Source organism: Macrobrachium rosenbergii, chromosome 26 (genome assembly GCF_040412425.1).
Source record: "Macrobrachium rosenbergii isolate ZJJX-2024 chromosome 26, ASM4041242v1, whole genome shotgun sequence".
Taxonomy (NCBI): domain Eukaryota; kingdom Metazoa; phylum Arthropoda; class Malacostraca; order Decapoda; family Palaemonidae; genus Macrobrachium; species Macrobrachium rosenbergii.
In genome coordinates, this window is record NC_089766.1 from 48,266,106 (window position 1) to 48,283,744 (window position 17,639).

General features: G+C 36.3%; 1 protein-coding gene across 1 annotated transcript; it reads left to right on the forward strand.

Annotated features, from left to right (window-relative positions):
• The first annotated feature begins 1,240 nt into the window (after window positions 1-1,240).
• On the forward strand, window positions 1,241-17,306 carry LOC136853174 (protein IMPACT-B-like). Its single transcript, XM_067128509.1, is given in 8 exon segments — window positions 1,241-1,398; window positions 5,751-5,867; window positions 10,265-10,297; window positions 10,299-10,381; window positions 11,599-11,701; window positions 12,761-12,909; window positions 15,453-15,612; window positions 17,121-17,306. Coding segments are annotated over 8 exon segments (843 nt in total). The 5' UTR covers window positions 1,241-1,371; the 3' UTR covers window positions 17,292-17,306.
• Window positions 17,307-17,639: the final 333 nt, after the last annotated feature.

Genomic DNA, 17,639 nt, shown 5'->3' on the forward strand with positions numbered 1-17,639 from the left:
CTGGTTAAACTAAGGTATACTTTTTTTATTCATCTATAGGCAGCGTCCTGGGATCTACGTCTAATCCATGTATAATGAAAATAACATAATTGTATTTTCATAGAAAATGGACATTAATGGATCAGAAATTAAGCAGTGAAGAAAAATATATTGGTATATATAGCAGTGGGTAAGCCAATATGAACCCTATGGTTATTCCGAGTGATAAAAAAGCCCCCCATAAGAAATAAACTAAAATGGCCTGCTTGTCTCCTGAGCGAATTGTAAATAACAAGAGTGTCTTTGCACTCAAAACAACGGTGATATGTGAGGATAATTAATATCATGCTTAAACAATGTAAACATTGTGCATGTGACAGTATTAATTCTTCCATTGCTGAATCGAGGATCAGCTGATAAAATAAACAACAAGGTGAGAGATGGCTGATAACGAGACACAACATACGATAACTAAAGCGGCTGTCAAAGTTCGATAATGTTTGTTTTTAAGATTTTATACTTACGCGAATATACATCCATAGTAATTTTACGGATTAAGATTCTGTTGTCCAGTGTTTTGCTTTCATTTAAGTGTAAAATATTTCTTGGGCAGGTTATACTCACGGTTCGTAAAGCAATCGTTGAGCACCAAGATTTTCCTAGAAAATTGTCTCAAACGCATGAAAACTATAACATTGCTTACGTCACGTAGAATTTATTACTGACATACCTTCATAATTAGTATGCTTTTTCTACATTTCATATCCAAAAGCCTATTAAAATTTTGACCATATCACCTAAGGCCTGAGTGGAAAGTGAACACACTCACCTCCCCCCACAAAGCAATTCTTATTCACATTTCGTACCTTTCCATACTTTTGGCTGCCTTCATATCGCTGTTATTTAGGGTGGTAGTAGTAGTAGTAGTAGTAGTAGTAGTAATAGTAGTACTAGTAGTAGTAGTAGTAGTAGTAGTAGTAGTAGTAGTAGTAGTAGTACAAAAACAACCAAATATTTCACCATTAATCGACATCACTCCCAAAAAATAAACGCAATTTTCCTTTACAATTATCGGGTAGCTTTCCACACATTTTCGTTCTTCCCGCTGCCTTTACATCACAGTTAATTAGGGCAATAATAATAATAATATCAACAACAACAATAACAGTAAAAAAAAAACAACCAAATACTTCACCACATACCGATTGCTAACCCTTCATACGTGTACGGTTTCCCTTTGAGACGTGACTCATAAACGACACCTTTCAGCCCGCTGTATAAGAACGCGCGTCTGGCGAGAGAGGATGTCAGAACGTTTCGAGGGACTCGCCCTTATCATTTCGCCTCATTACAAGTCTCAGACGACACTCTGTCTTCGCAGGATAGTTAAATATGGCCGAAGATAACCTAACCAGACAGGTAATATGAAATAACGTTTGTTGTCATTGTGAAATTGGAGGTTTTTACGGTTTTATAAAGTTGCACCCTCAGCCTGACTCGGGTACGTGTCGCTTATTTATCGAGCACCTCGGCGTAAATATGTCATGGCAGGCCTGTAGGTTTAGTCAGTCTATATGTTTTATATATAGTTTGGGTTAAGTGGTTATAGAACCCATCAGAAAATAAAAATATCCCCTCTTATTTCCTCAAATGGGAGTGTACAGGTATTGCACCCCTTCTTAGTACAGGTATTGCACCACTTCTCAACGAAGGTTAATTTCTTCATTTTCTTTCCATTCCACAATTCTAATTGTTCATCTTATGGATAACTGGGCCGTCAGTAACAATTCAACCATAGCTTTTAATAAAATATATCTTTCTGTCTGTTTAGCAGGTTAATAACTTTGTCAGGTTAGTTAGGATAATCGAAGCTAAGTCATAACAGATTTCGCCCGTGTTTCTGATTCGTTAGGCGTAATGTCTGTCCTGTAATTCACAATTCTCACGTTTTTTGTGTCGTGAGAATCTGTAGGTCCAGCATGCATGCCATGCAAGTTTTCCATCTTTGGTAGGCCTAGCATTTCTCTTGCCCGTGAAATTCTATATTGTAACCAATTTTTCTGGGGTTAACCTGGGACCCAAGGGGCCATTTTTGGGGAAAAAGTGTTTTGGGTTTTTTCAAACCAAGAACGGTTCATGAAAATTGACAAGCTTTCTTGAAGAGCAAAGAACAAATTCATTAACATAACCTGCTTGTTTACTGGTTATAATTTTGCCGAAATTAGCTATGGTTGCATTAGGCGGCTGGTAATTCTGTACCTTTAGCTCCATGCCTGTTTTTAATTTTTATTTAGTTTTTCTACAGTTTTAGGGGTTCAATGATAACTGGTGGTGCATCTGTTTGTTTTAAAAAATGGAATGTCCCTTTGCTGTGTTTAGTACTGGCCCGGAAAATAATACCAAATTCGTTAACAAGTTATTGCACTTGCCGGATGGGATTTTGAACTGGGGGAAACAGACATACCCGTGGTTGGGGTTTTGAGCCCCAAAAATTAAATTAAATTCATAATTAAGCAAAAACCAAAACAGTTAGGTTGAAAATCGACTGAAAGACAGTTTTCCTGAAGAGCAAAGAACAAATTCATTAGTTCATCATATAATCAGGAATTGCAGGTGAAAGTACGTTGAAATGTACCAGAAGTGTTTTGTGAAAGTAATTTACCAGAAGTACCTGAGTCTGAGATTGAACGTCACTTTTTCAGTGTTCTTAAAAGGGAAAACAACTCATCAGTGAGTAACTAACTACTAACTAACAATTGACATGTTAAAAAATAAAAGAAATTGGCATAACCGATGTTTGTCAGAAGTATGAAGGATCATCAAGTGAATTGTAATTATTAATTTCATAATCATGACACAATAATATTTCTTAGATGAGTGGATAACTCCCAGGACATCAGGATTTTTTAATAACATATAAAACTTGTCACATGAATCACTAAAACTGCATTTGACAGCCAGCATATGTTCCATATATCGACTTTGAGTTGTGATTTATCTGGTGTCCATGTTGTTATTTAGGGAAAAGACTCTTTCAGTGGAAGCATTTGAACCTGTAAAACACAATGCAAATTCTGCCATGAGTAATTTCACATTAGCACATGGAAGGAACATAATGGTTGACAAAGTGCTGAAAGATTTCCATCAATCATTCTCTACTGAGAATTCTGCTGTAGCCCACTCATTAACTCTTTCTGCAGTGACATATCTTTGGATATTGGAGATCTCATCAAATAGTTCATTGACGTCTATCTTGTCAGGAAATATGTCGTTCACAAAACCACAGCCTGGGGCATTTCCTGGCCTTTCAGGGACGCTGGGACAGGTGATGCGAAAATAGGGTTGTCCCAGGTAAACCGGGAAGTCTGGTCACCGTAAATTCTAGCCTAATTTTTTTTTCCTTTTTGGATACAACCTTGCCCTTCATATATGGACCCTCCTACTTTGCATGTGCTGTTTGGCCATATATTGACTCAGAAAACAAAAGAATAATACAGGTAGGCCTTGAGGATGATGCCCAATATATTAGGCTATTATTATTATTCAGAAGATGAACCCTATTCATATGGAACAAGACCACAGGGACCATTAACTGAAATTCAAGCTTCCAAAGAATATTAAGGTTTTCCTTAAGCAGTAGTACAAGGAAGTAAAGGGAAATCCATAAAGAAGAGATTCGACTTATTAAAAAAAAATTAATACAGATAAAAAATGATTAAAATGCAAGGAGAGTAGTATTAGGGTAGTACAGGCAGTCCCCAGTTTACGACGGGTCCGGCTTACGACGTTCCGAGGTTACGACGCTTTTCAGATATATTCATCAGAAAATATTTCCCAGTTTACGACGCATGTTCCAGGGTTACGACGCGTCGTACGCCGATCCGACGGAAGAAATATGGCTTCAAAACAGCAGAATAATAAAAATTTGGAGGGTTTTTTGATGAAAAACTCAATAAAAATGCAGTTTACATCGTTTTCAATACACCCAGAGCATTAAAAGTCAGGTTTTCTTAGGATTTGCGACGATTTTCGACGATTTTTCAGTTTATGACGATTTTCGGCTTACGACGCGCCGTAAGAATGGAACCCCCGTCGTAAACCGGGAACTGCCTGTAATGCATTGCATTTTCGCTTGAACTTCTGAAGTTCCAACTGCACAACATCCTCTTGGAGGGTATTCCACAGTCCAACAGTGTGAGGAATAAAGGAACTGAGAAGTGTGACTTGAATTTTACCAGATGTAATATAGTACAGAACATACAGTTACATCACTGTGACAGTTATAGTGGCAGTAGCTTTGAGAAAGAAAAGAACAGTTCATAATTCCCTGACTTACAATGAACTGTTCATCTTTCAACTCTGCAGCCACTGGTGTGTCAGCATCCTATTGCATCCACTGAATCATATCCTGCTCTGTGAGTTTGCTTAGGATGGTGTTAGCTGAAGAACACTATGTATAATGATCAGAATCACTGCTATGCCCATCCTGAAGCCCGCAAACAATTCAAGGTCATTATCATTAAACATAACAATGTTAAAATATGCCAATCGCTTATCATAATGGGTAGAAGTATTTGAAAAAATGTAAATGCAAGTATTTACAGACATATTTTTCAACTCTGGATGGGGAGGCCTAAAGGATTTGTTCTGTGTTTGAAATCTGGATCAAAGACACTTCAAAGAAGTTGGACAGTTAGGTGGGAGGAGACAGAAGTAATGTGGGGAAGGGGGCTGATGAAGTAGTCCAAAGAACATTTAGCACGACATAATATCTTCTGGTACACAGGACACACTTTCAAGTATCATTTTATTGGGAGAAATTATAAAGTCAAAGTTGGTCCCATACCAAGATAATTTTGGTGTTTAGAACTTGTCGTTTAGAGGGAAACATATACTGAGCAGTGAGATTGGGGAGTACAGTGAACCCCCCCATATTCGCGGAGGACCAAAATCCGCAAATACTTAAAACCCCTCTAAAAACACTTAGAACTGCCCATTTTGATAGTTTAAACACTAAGAAAAACCTTGTAAAAATGCTTATACCTGAGTATTTTCATAGTTTTATCACAAAAAGTGCATTCATTCATGAAAATTATATGAGAATACAGTAATTAGTTAATATTTCTCAGTGAAAAATACCGCGAATGGGTGAATTTTCTGCAAAATGGGTAGATATTTTCCACAGAGAAACCTGCGAATGCGTGAGTCCGTGAATCGTGAGAACGCGAATACGGGGGGGTTTATGGTGGTCAGCTCCCATCTTCCCGCCTTTGACTTGCAGTGGAGCACTGGTGAAAATTGGAGCATAAAGTTAAAGGAGTTGAACACTTAGTTTCAAAGGACCAAACAGAAAGGATGAAATTTTAAGAAAAGTGAAGCTAAATGTTGAAGGGGTTCTGCAAAATTCCTCTAGCATTGTTGACAGTACCTGCTATAAATGGTGCCTGTCCATGGAAGGACCAAAGCCTTGAAAATACCGTACTTAGTATAGGCATCAACAGCTGGAATGTCCAGAGAAAATTTTGTAACTGAAAATGAAGGGAAAGGAGAAATAGAAGAGGAAAATGTGTAAATCAATTGAAAAAATAAAACCTTTGAAGTAATTGTTAAAATCAAATCCCCATAATCAAAAGTAATAAAATCAGGGACATTTCTGCAGCTTAGTAGTTAATCAGATCCATTTATTTTTTAGTAGATTTCAAACGTTAGGTCACCATGTCAAATCTTACAGTAGTATGTGTATTAACTGTTACTAATTCCTGTCGTTTCAGGTTGACGAAATTGAGGCACTCTCTTCCATTTATGGGAATGACTTCCATACTGAAAGTGTGGAGCACAGAACCTACAGTGTGGAAATCAGCGAATGGGATCTGACAGCGCTCCTGCAGGTGAGTGACTTACTTTGATAATAAAAGTTTCAAATAAGATTACTTAGACTAGGTTTGGCAAAGGTATCCTTAAGGTGTGCCCAGTTTATAATTGTATCGTCCTTTTCTGTCAAGTTGTTACTGCATATTGAACAGTGAAAAATTATGTTACTCGGACAATTTTAAGTCTTCTGTCCATATCTCTGTTGGTATTTTTATCATTATTTATACATTTACTCATTATTTTCTATTCTCTATGCTAGGGTTTCTGCTTTTTACATCTAGATGTTCTATTTTTTGGAAACTTGCATTTGAAAGTTAATGGATGATTTGACTTGTTCCACAAGAATGTGTATTTACTGTATACTGAATGGTAATAGTTCTGCATACCCACTATTTTAGGAAAAGAGTTCATTTACTGGTGCTTAATGTGAAATGAATGAGCTATTTATTTGTAATTTGTAACAAAAATATTCCACATTGCCAATGACTGGTTAACAAATCATCCTGTTTTTTTCATCTCATCTCACCATTGACCACATTGCCATTGTACTGCTGAACTGAAATTTGACTGCTTTAGATCATGCCCCTAATAAGAACCCATGCTTTTAGTCACCAAGAGGAGTTCTGTATAAAGGTCTTGCGTTACGGAAATGTGTCTTTTAGGAGACTTCTCTCTCATCCTTTCTCCACATTATAATGAGCTGGCCTGTGTGCTACAGGTCAAACCAATATCCAGTCACACAAGTTGAACGATTCATCATTTTGTCAAGGTTCAGTAAATAAATTCCATGCTGGATCGGACACTTGTGGCAACTGAGTCAGACCTGTGGGTTCTGTTGCTTCCTTTTAAAAATTTAAGAATCTTTTGAGTCAGCAAACTTTGGCTGTCTCTGCAAAGACTTAAATTTTATGATGAATTCTCTTCTTGCATTTTCCTTGGACAATAGTGTTGGTGAGCCACATGTGCTTTTGGGCAGGTTAGACTTCAGTTGGCCTTTCCTTCATTTGAAATTTAACTGTCAAGAACCAGATGCAAGGAAAGTCAATAAATGTCTTGTGACTGTTTACAGCTCCAAGTCTTGTATGGGATGATCCAAGGTTCTTTTATATCTGTGAGACCTGATAAAGTATTACCTCAAGATGACAAGATCATGTACACAAGATTGTGAGAGACTTGTATTCTCAAGTAGTATATCTTATGTGTTAGATCAAAATATAGGGGTCAGTTTTCACAAGGGCTTTATATGAATCAGTACAATATAAAAGTAGTGCCTTTTAGTCAGGTTATTAATCAGAATGTTGAAGATTCCAGTCAATTTTTACATCTGCAAAATGTACAGATTACATGAAAAACAGCTTCTGGGCACTATCAAGAAACTTACAGGAGCAAGAATATTTACTCAAGCAGGAATCTAATGCTGATGAAACCTGCTCTGTTCTCCAGAACAAAAATATCACAGAGGACATTTATTACTCAATAAGGGAGATGAACATCAGGTTTTAATGTACAGAAAGAGAGACTGATGTTGCTGCCACCAGGTATTGTGGAAATGATTTATAAACTACGAATCCCCAAGCCTTACGATTTTGAAAACATCTAACAAGATGCCATGGCTACCAAAACACTCTTCATGAGGTTTATGGTGTTTTGTCTAGGAAGTCAGACAATACCTTGCCAGTATGGGATTGCCTTTCAAAGTGTTACTGATACTGGACAATGTACCTGGCCTCCCAGAAGCCCAAAGATGTTAAGTCATTTCCCCAACACAATGTTATTCAACTCCAGATTAGGGGGTAATAAAGATGTTTAAGGCCCATGACACTTGGTAACTATACAATTGTTGATGACATAAATATCAAAGGTGTCATGAAAGCCATTAAATAAATATGAAAGAAATTGACTATGACCAAGAAGGTGGATGGGGAATTTTTGAAGATATGGATTCTGGATGAATTCAAGATTTAATTGACACTGCCCCAACTGAGTTTATAGAAATGGCTTGGAACTGACTCATACAGATGCTATACCAGAAGTAGACCCAGTGGTTCCAGAAAAGTTCAAGTTAAGTGTATCACAGAAGATTGTCTGTTCACAGCTTTCACATCTATTTTCATGATATTGAAAGGTCAGTGATACAAGTCTGCAAAGAAATGGGGACTCAGTCATATTGTCTGTGTGGAAGGCAATTTTATCTGTTGAAAGAAGGAATTGCATCAGGAAGGTTCCCTGGCCTCCTTCAGGTCTCAAAAATTGCTGCCCCCTCCATTTTTACAGCCGTCTCTTCCTGGTAGATAAGGCATCAGGGGTGTGGAGATCCATCGTAGATTTGTCAGTGTTGAACAGCTACCTGTGCTTCCAAGGGAAGGTCATGAGTGACAATGCCTCATTTGTCGAGTTCTTATACAAGCAAAGCAATCTCCATTCTAAATCCAAGCCATCAGACATGAATGGTCAGGGGACTGATACAGGGCCAGCTACATCCCTGGAAGAACAAATTGTGGTTATAGGCCGGGCCAGATAGTAAGGACAGAATGGTCATTAGACCAAGCAGTGGCAGATAGACTGGAGGGTCCCACATTGGATCACTTGCAACAGGAAAATTCACAAACTGCCCGTCTGCTTCCCTTCAAGACAAAGAATGACATTCCAACATCAGTGGGACAACATGGATCCACTTGTGTTCCCCATTCAGCTAGATCCAAAGGTAATAAACAGGTTGTTCATCTCCCAGGGTCTGAGGATGACACTGGTAGTTCAAGTGGCCACAAGCAGAGTGGTACAGGATCATCTCCACCTGCTAGACATTCCAAGACAGCTGCCTCTAAAAATCTAGTAGACAAGCACACAAGATACCAGTAGCCTTTTTACGGATGGAGGCTGTCCAGCAACTTCCTGGTGAAAGAAAGTCTTTTCAGGAGAAGTTTGGAGATCCATTTCTGTTAGACAGTCCTCCCTCAACCTGTATCAAGGAAAGTGGATGGTCTTCTTGGGTTGGTGCAGTGAGAGGAATGTCCATCGCCTCAAAACAGCTGTGAAGTGTGAAGAATGTAGCGGATTTCCTCCTTTTTCTGCGGCATAAAAGCTCCATGTCAGCAAGACACGGGGCTGCCCTCTCTAAGGTGTTCAAAGCTGGAACCACGTCTTTGAAAAAGAGTTGCTCACCTCAGTATTAAAACCACCTGGAATGAACTGTCACCAAAGTGGAAGTCTGGATGAACCGATCAGGACTGCTTCGGACCGAGACTGACTTTAAAAACATTTGGCATCAGCATTGAAGAGATAATGGGCCCTTTCATACACACCTGTGGTTGGATGAAATTGGGGTTTATCTTTCTTTTTAGAAGACACAGAACCCCTCCACACATAGGTTTGATGGTCTCTCAAGGACTTCGTGGGGAACAAACTGAGAAATGATTAACTAGAGCTTTTGAAGGCCTCCCTGAAACGGACAGCCTCCCACAGACCAGCTAAACGTAGATTGTTCATAAGTAAAGGCCAAACAAAGAGGAAATCAAAGAACACGGTCGCCTTCTGGCTTAAGAGCTTATGTTTCGGAAGGTAGTGCAAGTCCTATCCTGACCAGAGTCAAGGCACATGACATTAAGAGGTACGTATAGGTCCTTCAGGAGCCTTCAAGAGGAACTACTCTATAAGACAAATCCTGCGTGCCGGGGTTTGGAAGAGACAGTGACCTTTACCTCTTTCTACCTAAAGGACTTAAACACAGAAATAAATTCTCTTAGTCCGATGGTCAGCACAGCAGGTGGTTTAAGGCGTAGAGTGACTTCAAAACTCCATCACAAGACGTAGAGCTGGAACCATAGTTCCGTCACACAGAATGAATTGCACCAAGGAAGTCTGGAGAATCAGGAGTGAGTACATTTCACAGAATTAGATGAAAATTTTTTTTTTTTTTTGCTGCCTAGAGGTGTCTCTCCTATATATAAAGGTGTAGGGAGGATTTGTATTGGAACAAATAGCAAATTAAAAATAAATAATTTGTATTTTTCCTAAACTTTGAAGTTACCTTCACATGAATAAAGTTACCCTCCTTGTTCCACCCCTCATAGCCCAATCTCTCACTCCTTCTGCAAAGGTGTTTCAGGGCTACACTCAGGCTGGTTCAGCAACTGACCATGTTTGGTGGGATCAGACCAGGGCAGACTAGGACAAGCAGGAAGCTACTGGATTTCAGTAGAACAAGTCTACATTCAGCCAAGTCACGCGAAGCGCATGGAAATCTCCTATATATGAAGGTGTAGGTTTGTATTTTAGGAAAAACACAAATCATTTATTTTTAATTTGTTGTTTTGAAGGATTAGCATCTCAGGTCAAATTGTGTTTTGTGTGTAGGGCATAGGTACTATTTACAGGAATTTCTGAAACTGAATAATTTTTTGTTTTTTTTATTCAGGTAACAATGCCACCTGACTACCCAGGAGAGGCGCCCTCCTATTTACATGCTGAGTGCACCTTGGTTGAAGGGATTCAAAAGGCAGGAGCTCTGTGGACACTTGGAGGACATATATCTGTAAGAAAGTACTCCCTACTTCCTTGATTATATTGTACACTTTAAATATGAGATGGCCCCAATCATATTTTGTATTCCTTTTTGAGTGATGTCAACACATTGTAGTATATTTTCTTCTTTGTTACTGTATTCTTGAATATATAAGAGGTCTTAGTATCCTTTTGTTTATTTTGGAGGTACAAAAAACTCCTTATTTGTCTCAGACATGAATTATTAGATTAATTTTTAACAATTTTTTGGGGTAGGATTTCCACAGCTCATCCAACTTGAGTAATTTTACATACAGTACTAGATTAGATTTTGTTAAGCTATAGATTACATGATAGTTTTATTTCAAAAGTAAACATTTTGTTAGCTGCAGTAAGGTCAGGAGTCTTGTCAGTTTATAATTCCAGGGGCTGATTACATTGGGTAAAAGGGTAGTTAGCTTTGTGAGGGTTGGAAATACAGTATTTTAACTACTGTATGACTAAATTTAATATTCTTGGGTATGATCTTTTCTTTTTTAGTTTCCAAACCAAAGGAATACACAATTATGATTAAAAGGCTAGAGTATGGGGGTAAATGAATGGTATTCTTATTTGATTATCAGATAATGAAAAAGTTTAAAATAGGAATACATGGCTATCAAATTCTGTTTGTGGTAGATGGATGCACAATAGTTGTAAGTATTTCCATTATGTTTAAGACATGTATAGCATAATCTTGATTTATTAAAACTAAGTACCACATTATATGTGTACAGTAATATTTAGTCCTTGTTACTGTATACAGACACTATACCTTACATACGAACGAGTTTCGTTCCGAATCACTGTTCGTAAGTTGATCTTCACACATATTTAAGCACAGTATGATATACTCTGCATGTTTTTTCATCCTAAAACACAATACAATACTGTACGCTGTACATATAGTACTAGCCTATGTATAACTGAATCACGAAAATATGGAACATGATGAAAATATAAATAAAGATCAGTGGATTTTATCTTTATTTATATAGTACTATACTTTATAGAGTGCAGCACTTTATTAATATGAATGATACATAACCCCTAAATAAAATCTGAAGATAATATAGTTGTTTTTAACGGAACACAATTTTAATTTACGATCACGTTTGTTCGTAACCTGAATGTACGTAAGTAGGATAGTGTCTGTACAGAACTCTTGTAGTTTTATAAGATTTTTTAGACCAAGCAATCTACTTCCAGTGAAAATGCTGGTGAGAGCATTGTTTATGAGTGGGTGGAGAGAATAAGACAGTTCATGGCAGAAGAAGGGGAAGCTGCAAAGCAAGAAATTAAGGAAGAAGAGGTGAGATGGAATTAAAATTGCATGCAGGAGATATGTTTACAGTACTTGACTTATAAGTTTTTTAACATTTTTATTGAATGATGATGATGTGTGTAATTTTATTTTGAGGTGCTCATAGATATTCTGTTTGTGATTTCATTTTTCTTTTGGACCGTTAACCCTAGTTAGATGTGAGATGTGGTGAGAAAATGGGGATTTAGTAAAATGAAGAGATTGTTAATGAAATGTACAAGAGAGGAAATGGAAGATTAACAAAGAGCAATGAGATGCTTAATGCTTTTTGTTATACTACATTATATGTATGAAATTGCATTGATAAACCCTTGCACATGAGTAATGGATTTATTTGGATGAGTAAATATTTACAGATATTCTATGTAGATTGTTAATTTACTCATTATGAGGAGAGAATTAGGCAGTAACCATTCCAGCATTTCCAGCAATAATCTTGCATGTCCACAACAGTAAGGTGGACAAAGCCATTCCTCCATTGTGTGGTGTCAGTTCTTGTACACTTTAATTTTTTCTTGAGTGTATGAGCAAGACTCAAGAGAATAGCTTTATTGGTCATACCTCATAGAATTATTGCTTGTCTTACCATTATCATAAGGTATTAGAACAGGAAATGGTTAAACTGTGTTAATGCTTGATCATTTATGTTTTAAGAACTTGTGTTTCCTATAATCTTCTGTAATTTCTTGCAAATGAACACCTTATTCTTTGGAAGCTTGACCTGCCAGCCAGTGGTCCCTATAGGCTTGCTCCAAATGAAGAGGGTTTTCTAGAATACAAATAATTTTGTTAATGGTCAAATTCTTACTGTACCTCAGTAATATTTTTAGGTCTATGGATTGTAATATATTGTAAGACAAAAATATTTCAGATGAGACGTGACTTTGCAAACTGGGAAGGGATACTTTACTGTTACACGCATGCTTTCAAGTCTCAAATGGGACATATAAATGCAAATTCTAATAACACCTATTTCCAATACCCTGTGGTATTATTTTTTTCTCTATGTATTATTTTTTAAACTGAAGCTTTGAATTATTTTAACAGATTAACGGAATGTTGGAAGCAGCTGTTTTGGTAGACAAGTTAGAAGAAGACATTCCATGCCCTGAAATATTTTCTGGAGATATAATCTCAGATCGCAAAAGCCACTTTCAACCACATTTGGCACACGTCCAATCCGTGGGTGAAGTGAGGTAAATATTGTATTGTCTCGTATTTTTTTGCAGCCATTTCACTGAAATAGTTATGCAGAATGTTCCTTTTTATTACTCAAGATTTTGTATCCGTTTTAATTAATCAGATTTCATATCAGTTCTAACCACCGTCACTAACAATTTTCCAAAGAAAATAAATGAAAATTGCCAAATATCTTCAAAGGTATTTTGTCATTACTGTTTGCTTATACAAAATGGTGGTACCAAAAATAAAAACCATCCCTTTCAATGATAATCTTTCTGTAACAGTTACTTCTCAGACTTAATGTCACTGTTGCACTTGTTACATGTAGGCCTAGATGTGCCTTATTATTAAATAAAAAAATTTAAGGTCGATTGATTGCATAGTATGAGCAATTATGCACATGTAATATGTAATTATTTCCATTTATTTAATGGAAATGTTCACTGCACATATGTAACATTACAGGCCAGTTGTTTAATGTACTTTTACACAGCAGTGTAATGTATTAGCAAAGTAGAAAATGAAGTTAGTACTGTAGTATTTTTATCTTTTCCAGTCATCTCTAAACAGCACTTACATCAGCAAATAAATAATTTATGGAATTTAGCTGGGTGTAAAGGCTGCAGTTCCATATATTCATACAATAGGTGTAATAAAGTTTTGACTCTGGAAAAATAATTGAACTGAAGGGATATTCTGTTTGGCCTTCACTTACTCATCAAGCGCTTTAAGTTGATGTATACTGTACTTCCAGGGAGCTCCCCTAATAACATTGAAAACGAGATTTATTAGTTATCATGGATGTTAAGTAATAAATGAGTCCTCATAATCTAAGGCTGACTTTTAAGATAGGAACACTATGTGAAAAGTGAAAATGTAAAATATGAACACTATGTGAAAAATGAAAATGAGTTTTCTTTATGGTCATGAAGTTACCTAGTACAGCGGGCCCCCGCCTATTCATAGTTCCATTATTCATGGTATTTTTTCAGAGAAATATTCACTAATTCCTGTATTTTCATATAATTTTTGTAACTGAATACATTTTTTGTGATAAAACTTAAAGTACTTGGGTACAAGCAATTCTAGAGGAGGTTTTTGTTTGAACTATCAAAATAGGCAGTTATAAGCATTTTTAGAGGGGTGTCAAGTATTTGCAGATTTTAGCTGTTAAACTGTAACATTTTTCTCTCATACTTAGAAGTTTCTTTTATGTTTCTTTTGAATTTTTGAGTAATCATATAGTGTGGTTTTTATGATAGTGATTATCATGGGAGTCTTCAATTTTTACAGTTGTCAGCGCAAAGACTTGGAACAGCAACTTTTGTTCATATCTAAGCTAATGTCTCATGGAAATTAAAGAGAGAATATTAAATGAAATGAGAAAAGCTTTTTTCTGATGGAAGCTGTAGACTAGATTCTGGAAAGGAAGGTGAAGGGTGGATGGAAAAGTAAAACTGCAAATCTGCCAAGCTAATCATTACCGGAGGTACCTCCTTGATTATTTTGAGCAGACAATGGAGATTGTTCATGTAACAGTGCTTTTATGTCAAATTTTGATGTGATGTTCAACAGGGCTCCATTCCAGTTCAAGTTATTTGTAGAGACAGTGTTACAATATGTGGTGTATTCTCTCAATGTTAACCCTCAGATTTAGTGTAGCCATATGTTATCTTACCACAATAGTGCCAACTGGACGGTACATGTATCCTAGCTCATTTAAATGCTCTTGGTTGATGGCACAGCCAGTCAAAGCCCAATTATTTGTACATTTGTGTATCAAAATATACTGTAAAATGTCTAAAGAGAAGATTGGCCTCAGTTTTAAAGGGTATATCTTTTAAAAAGGAAATTTCCTAAAGATATTGGTCTTAATTTTAATATTTTGTATTTAACTCTGATATATTACAGTACTGCCTACAAGGAGTATCACACAGAGCTAAATCTATATATTCAACACTTTCTTAGTCCATTTGACTGCTGGTAATTTAGGGTGGATTAGGTTACAGCATTATCCTGGAACAATTAATTATTTTCTAATTGAGTCAATTTGTTAACCTTACAAGTAGCAAAATAATTTAAGACCAAGAGTTGAGAGTAAACATGAATTTTTATTGTATAAAGTTCACAAAATTATGTAAAAGAAAATGCAAAGTGCTTGAGCCAATTTTATATACAAGCAGGATAAATGATAAAAGTACTGTATTTATGTTCATATTGTTTTTCTTGTTTAACAGCATGAGTGGAGATAAAAATTCGCTGTAAATCCAACTTTGTTATGTTAATAGCAAATTAGTCAAAAATTCAGAAAGGTGTGATGACTGGAGGAGTAACTGCCTAATTGTTGGTTGTTTTAAAGCACTAAATTTGTACTTAAATTAACAAACCAAAGCAAGTTGGGATTTATGGTCGCAAATATTTGGTTTATGTTAGCAGACTAAGTTTGGATTTATGTTAACAAACAACACTACCCAAAAACAGAATTTCTAAAGGTTCAGGGTGATCATTGCAAGGTCGTAATGCACCGCATTATCATTGACACATTTTTCTTCGTCAGGCAAGTGTTAAGAAAACTAAAAGAGAATAAGAAAATTGCAAATGCAACACATAACATGTATGCCTACCGTTTTGTGCCTCCCGGATCGACAGTCGTATCCCAAGACTGCGACGACGACGGCGAAGATCACGCAGGAGGCCGCATGTTACATTTGCTTCAGGTGAGTTGAAATCACCACGAATTATTATTTAGTGCGTAACAAATTTTTTAAGACTGCGCCGTAACTGCACATCAGTGATTACTGCTTCAGTGAATAACACTTGAATTCAGATGTTATACGTGTTCTGCAGCATGCAGGTATCATCACTGTAGTTTTTTGCTAATATTACTAGTATTTTTATGAACTACCATAAGAGTAGCCATGATTAAATTTATTTTTGAGGTAATTTGGAACAGAAATGGAAATTCAAAAAGTTATATCTTTAGAATTATAATGTAACTGTATCTTAAGACACATTGAATTAGCCTGCTTGCTCACATAAAATAGTCAAGTACTGTACTTTTTTCCGTAAGTGACCTGTTTTGTTATACTTATGATGCATAATGGATAAAATTGGTCATTGTAGTCAATTGTTCATTCTAGTCTTATTTTAATGTAAAAGTAGGTTGAGAAAGACTGATAAATCAAATGCTTAGTAGGGTATTTTCATGGTTAAATTATTAATAATTTCTTTTCTTATCATGCCGTATGTATTTTACATTTACCAGTTGTCATACTGATGGGAATTCAAACAGAAAGTGCAGCGGACAAAAAGTGTAGAGAACTTATTTCATATGAACTGTGTAAAGGGAAAGTCTGATAACATTAATAATGATGATAAGAATTTTTGCTTTAGTCCATGGCAAAAACTAACAAAGTAATATATGGGTCATGTATCCCTACTAGAGTTGGATTTAGCTAGATGCTTTTTGATGACAATGATTCTTAGCTTTGCTGTTATTCCATATACTGCAATGTACAGGCCACTAACCAGATTTGCTACCAAACAAGTGAAGTGAGAACCTGGATGTTGAGTTAACAAGCAACAAAAGAATTTATGTGAAACAGTCACATTAATCAGTTTGTGGTGCAATAATAATGAAACCATCCTTGTAAGCCCAGTTTTGATTTTGAGCAAAGTAGTGGTCAGGTTTTATTCTGACCATTTATTGTCAAACCAATAAATTTTATGGACTAAACTCCTTGGAAGAGACTATGTGAAGAATGAATAAGTTTGGAGCTTTTATTGAACAGTCTTATTGAACTTGGAGAAGGTGAATATTGTAGATGACCTCAATCAGGATTGGCCACAGATTATAGCAACTATATTTCATAATTTGACCTTGTAATTTCCAGTTTGACATGCTGTGTGAAAAGGATGAATTTATTGTATTTAGGTCCAAAGAATTGTTATCTATTTAGGTCCAAAGAATTGTTAACAAAGGCTAAAAGGATGGGTTAAGACCCTCACCTGGCATATAACCCAATTTGCTTTCAGGAAAACGCAGTTTAATGTTTTTCCTGTAGGACTAGTTGTGATGAAACACAACTCATTTGTAAAACCATGGAAAACTACCAACATTTGATATTGTAAAACCCATTCTATACATGTAAAATATGCTATCAGTGATTATTGTATTGCAGCCCATGACCTTTGAGTCTTGTTATCTTTTATTTTTCTTTTCCAGATACTGGATGCCCAAAATGTACTTGTTGTTGTTTCCAGATGGTTTGGTGGCATACTTTTAGGTCCCGATAGATTTAAGCACATCAACAATGCAGCAAGGCAGATTCTAGACCAGTGTGGACATATCAAACAGTCTGATGAGAAAGGGAAAAAGAATAAAAAAGCAAGATAGCATTTGTTTCACTTGCATCCTAGTAATAGCATTTTTAGATCACTCCAGTAGAAGTTGGTAGCTGTCATACAAAATGTTTCTAAGATGTGTTGTGGAAATACAAAAAATTTTTTAGATGAAGTCTGTGCAGTTATGTATAAGTTAATGACATGAAAATTGCTTACTTTTTGAATTTCTTTAATGTGCTTTTTCCCATTTTATATGGGGTAAGCACGATGCCTTCTTTTGAAGGACTTTGATTTGGCGTTGGGGTAGACCGTAGCCTGACATCGCTTACACCCCCGGGAGCGCATGTGTATATGTATCGTACTTGCTTACTTTTGAATGTGATGTTAAATTTTGATTTAG